The 4,365-nt window shown below is 35.9% G+C and overlaps 1 protein-coding gene across 4 annotated transcripts; it reads right to left on the bottom strand.

Annotated features, from left to right (window-relative positions):
* Positions 1–211: 211 nt before the first annotated feature.
* On the bottom strand, positions 212–4,116 carry LOC133287335 (uncharacterized calcium-binding protein At1g02270-like). Of its 4 annotated transcripts, none has more exons than XM_061484909.1 (11): positions 3,770–4,116; positions 3,400–3,609; positions 3,163–3,267; positions 2,895–3,000; positions 2,486–2,706; positions 2,300–2,376; positions 2,092–2,206; positions 1,854–1,982; positions 1,190–1,300; positions 945–1,052; positions 212–759 (listed from the first exon to the last, which is right to left on the bottom strand). In XM_061484909.1, exons 1-11 carry the CDS (start codon positions 3,770–3,772, stop codon positions 514–516), a joined length of 1,431 nt encoding a protein of 476 aa, XP_061340893.1. In that variant the 5' UTR covers positions 3,773–4,116; the 3' UTR covers positions 212–513. The 4 variants fall into 4 exon arrangements, with proteins under 4 accessions (XP_061340893.1, XP_061340895.1, XP_061340894.1 ...); XM_061484911.1 differs by having other exon boundaries at positions 212–756; XM_061484910.1 differs by having other exon boundaries at positions 1,854–1,979.
* Positions 4,117–4,365: the final 249 nt, after the last annotated feature.

The following is a 4,365-nucleotide window of genomic DNA, read 5'->3' as shown; positions in this document are numbered from 1 at the left end:
AAAACCAGATGACTACAAAGTTTGAACTCCTTTTCAATATTATTGACCCATGAACTCAAAGTGAGAGTCCTGTAATCATTTAATTCATTTCCACCAACTTTGCTAGGTCTTAAATTAGGTTATAAATTTTAGGGATGTAACATATGGTTCCAGATGCTCCAACCACAATTTAATACCTTATTCATCTAAAAATCTATTGCTTTTCCTTCTCTTAAGACATTGTTCTTCAATTGCCAGAAAAAATTGGCCAGGGTTTCCCAAAATTGATTATACAGATACATTCTACTTCAACTCCACACAGCATGTACAAGACAAACTAATGACATGATTGGTATGGGGTTAAAAATAAAACTGAAAAATTCAAGGATGTGTTTTACTTATAAAATTGCATTGAAAACCTCATCCATGAGTTTTTAACTCTCATTCTTTTTACCCCTATGCCAAACCTTCCTAATGATGAATATTTTCTGTGGGCTATACATTATATTTCCACATTATATATATATGAAGCAGCTAGCTACAGTTTTGTGATCCTGAGCATAGCATCCTTGCTGGTGAAAAGACAGTGGTGAGCCTAGCATGATCAGAAAGAGAGTAATCTTCTGGCCACAGTCCTTTCTCCACTTCACGTGGGAAGAGCATTGCATTCTTCACCTCAAAACCAATGACTTCATGCTCCTTCTCTGTATTAGCATCTTCAACACACACATTGAAATCTTCCAACACATGCTCTGGACATGTAGAATTCCATATCTTCTGCTGCAAAGTCAATTATCACCACTTTATTTAATAACTGACAATGTCCTAGATATTGGTAATTACTAATGCTTTTAACATTCAAGCACACTGCATTAGGGACATGCATGTTCATAGATTTCAACCAGAAAAATTTAAAAACAATGATGACAATAAATTATCCAAAAAGTGAAGACATCACAATATACCTTGAATTCTTCAAAGTCGATGACACCATTTCCATCAACATCTGCTTCATTCCATAGATCTTGCAACTGTTGAAAGCATAGTCCATGAGGCACACCTATTAACTTTACCTGCAAAAGTTTTGATATAGTAAGTCTATTGCTACTAGTTTTTTTTTTTTTTTTGGCTGGTACCAATTGAGCTATAAGCTCGTTTGCTATTGTTATCAGAATTCTATATCAATCATATATTAGAAGATATGAAGTACCTGTCGGAGTGCTTCAGAGAAGCTAAAATATGTCACAGAATCAGCAAAGTTGTCACCCTTCAGAAAGGCAAATGCATCATCTTCGGACAATGAAGCTTTTCGTAACTGGAACTGAAATCCAAAAGAAACGAGGGGAAAAAAAGAAAGAAAGAACTAGCATTAGAAGCAGAGCTAAAATGGTCATATGTATACAAGTATATATATTCTCATTACTTCACAACAAAAAGGGAGTTTTATGATTATGAAGGTCCATAAAAAATCAAGTACAAGGATGAAGGATGTAATGTATTGTTATTAGGTGTTCGGTGTTCCAGATAAGTTGGAGATTGAAGCTCTAAGTCCACGAGCAATTTTTACTAAGCTTCCCATAAGGAGAAATGTAAACACTTTGAAACAACATTTTGCCAATAAAGCTTCTAACCAGCAACAGAGGCTGGCTGTTAGCATTTCATATAAAACTAGGCTTGTCCATGCATGTCAAGTTTACAAGACCACATTAATAAACAAAAATTTGTTAACAAGTATGCCTTATGTAGGTTTTTCATTTTTATGAAAAGCTCATCCATAGGCACTATTTCTTGAGCTGAATATTTTATCTTTTAAAAGTAAAAAAGACAGAAATACAAAGACAACCAAAAATATATTAAACCGAGTGAACACTCACCTTTAGTATACTAAATACAGCTTCAGCCCAACTTGTCTTCAAGGGTTTACGAGCTTGGTTAGGATTGCAAAGCCAAATGAAGTCAACACCACAGATGTTTCCTCTATGATTTCGGTGACTAACCCACTGCTGGATTAATGTGAAAATAAAAATTCAAGCAAAACAAAAATCCATTAACATTATGCCTTTAATATTGGGAAAACATAAGTACAATTTTATATAATAGTGAGATTTTTACCTTGTGGGCATCTGCATAACTGTCACTATTTTGATTAGCAATATCATATGATGATACAAACCCTTGTGACCTAAGGAACTTGTAAACATGTCCACGCTTGCTTCCATTCCAGTCACTGCATTAGATAGAACATAAAGTTCACACTACTAAGGATATCTGATTCCAGTAGACATACCAACATCACAGGAAAAACAAACAATATACTCACCCACAGAGTATTATAGGCATGGATTTGAGCCTGTTTTCTCTCTGATACAGTTCCACATATTGCAATATCTGGTAAACCTACAAGAAGGAAAATGAAAGCTGAGGTTTAGTATTGAAAGCAAGCTGGCTACAGAAATCACAAATGAATAAGAAGAAAAAAAGCTTATATTGCTGGGGACTCACAAACCTGATTCAATCTCACTATACACAGACTTGAATCATGAGGAAATAACAAGTGGGTGTTCACAATCAGAAACTCTTGGTGAACACTGCCATTTTGGTTTTGTACAAAGGGGGCAACTGACTGAACATGTAACAACTGAGCAACACGATCACCACAATCATTAAAAAGCAACTCTCGGTAATTCAAAACATTCAAATGTGCTTTATGTATCGCAGTAAGCAGACCTGCATAATAAATATGAGCTTTTGAGCCAAAGAGCAACAAAATTACTTGGAGAAGCATAAATTTTAGATTATAAAAAAAATGGAACAATCCCCCAGAAACACATGGAGCATCGGTACTAACTACTATTTATGTATTGCATTTGGCAATCCAAATAATTAGATGAGTAGAAGCATGAATGCACACTTACCATCTCCGCGGTTGTTGGTTCGAGCAAGCTTGAAGAGATGGTATCCAGCATCCCCAAGTCTCTCCTCATACATGTGAACAAGTTCTTCATTTCCAACCCAAAATTCCTACACGTGAAACAAACATCACAATATAGAGTGAGAGACAGCTGGTTGGGAACAAGAGTATCCATGTAGAATGATCTATCACTACCAAAGATACATGTTCACAAGAGACAATGCCCTCTCCCCAGTCCACCACCAAAAAAGAGAAAGTGGAGAAATTGTTACCTGGAGGCACATTATGGAAGATGATTCAGAAAGCAAGCAATCCAGAATCCTTTCATTCCTGGCCAACCAGAATGATCTAAAGTCACTTTCTCGAAGGCCCTGATTCTGTTCAAGACAAGAAACAACAAATTCAGAACGAAACCCTCCAAAACACACAATTTGAGAGAACTCTCCACACAACAGGAATTACAGGATTATGGTAAAAGAGCACAAGACAAGACAAGACAAGACAAATACCTGTGGGTCAACCCGTTTGTAAATCGGAGCCAGGATGTTAAAAGTGGTGAATGAAACGCAGGAAGGGTCTGTGTCCACCTCAGCCATTGATGAAAAACATCCACTTTTATTAATTCTGGAAACATCTCCATCACTGTTATAATCATTGATAACATTATGAGAAGAACAGTTCCCTCTTCTCAAATTGAACTTAGAACCTGCAGCTACCACCTGAATTCCACTCATATGAATATCTCTAATTAGTACCCGGAACAAAATCCCCACCCTCCAACAACAACAAAAACAACAACAAAAAACTCAAAGAAAAAGACCCTATGACTATGAGCATAAAAAACAAAAAATTTGAGTTTTGAGAGATAGAATCACCTACCATTCTGAAGATCCTCGCCACTGTCAAAAAGGGTAAGAACAAAGGTTCTGGAAACTTAAATTTATGTGTTTATTAAAGGAATCTGAAAAGAGACACCGTTTTTTCAAGCTTTATGTGAGTGAATGGAATGAAATCAGCTTCTTCTATCTCTTATCACCTCAGCCCTGGTGAGCAATGCATATATATATATATATATATATGGAGAGAGAGAGAGAGAGAGAGAGAGAGAGAGAGAGAGGTTCCGGTTTGGTAACAGTAGCAGAAACAAAGAGACAGAAGACAAGACAGGGCAACTTGGTTTCAGGGTTACCGCATAGTGCTCACTCATTCATGTGATTGCTGTAAAATGGAATCTTTTGTTTTGTGAAAGTTATTGCTGAGCCTGAGAGGCACTCACTACCCTTTATCATGCAACACGCTTTCATGATCGCTGCTCTCAAAATAATGACAGAGAAAAAGAAAAAAAGAAAAAAACTAAACTAAATGATCAAAGCTCAATTAGTGGGAAAAAAATTAAGTTAATGCTTTTTAATAAATTAATTAATAGATTTGTTGTTTGTCATTTTAAATGACATAAGTTATATCATTTTAAGAGA

Source organism: Gastrolobium bilobum, unplaced genomic scaffold (genome assembly GCF_033153095.1).
Source record: "Gastrolobium bilobum isolate Gb01-03AN ecotype WA unplaced genomic scaffold, APGP_CSIRO_Gbil_v1 utg11002, whole genome shotgun sequence".
NCBI lineage: Eukaryota > Viridiplantae > Streptophyta > Magnoliopsida > Fabales > Fabaceae > Gastrolobium > Gastrolobium bilobum.
This window is presented reverse-complemented; position numbering and strand designations above follow the sequence as displayed.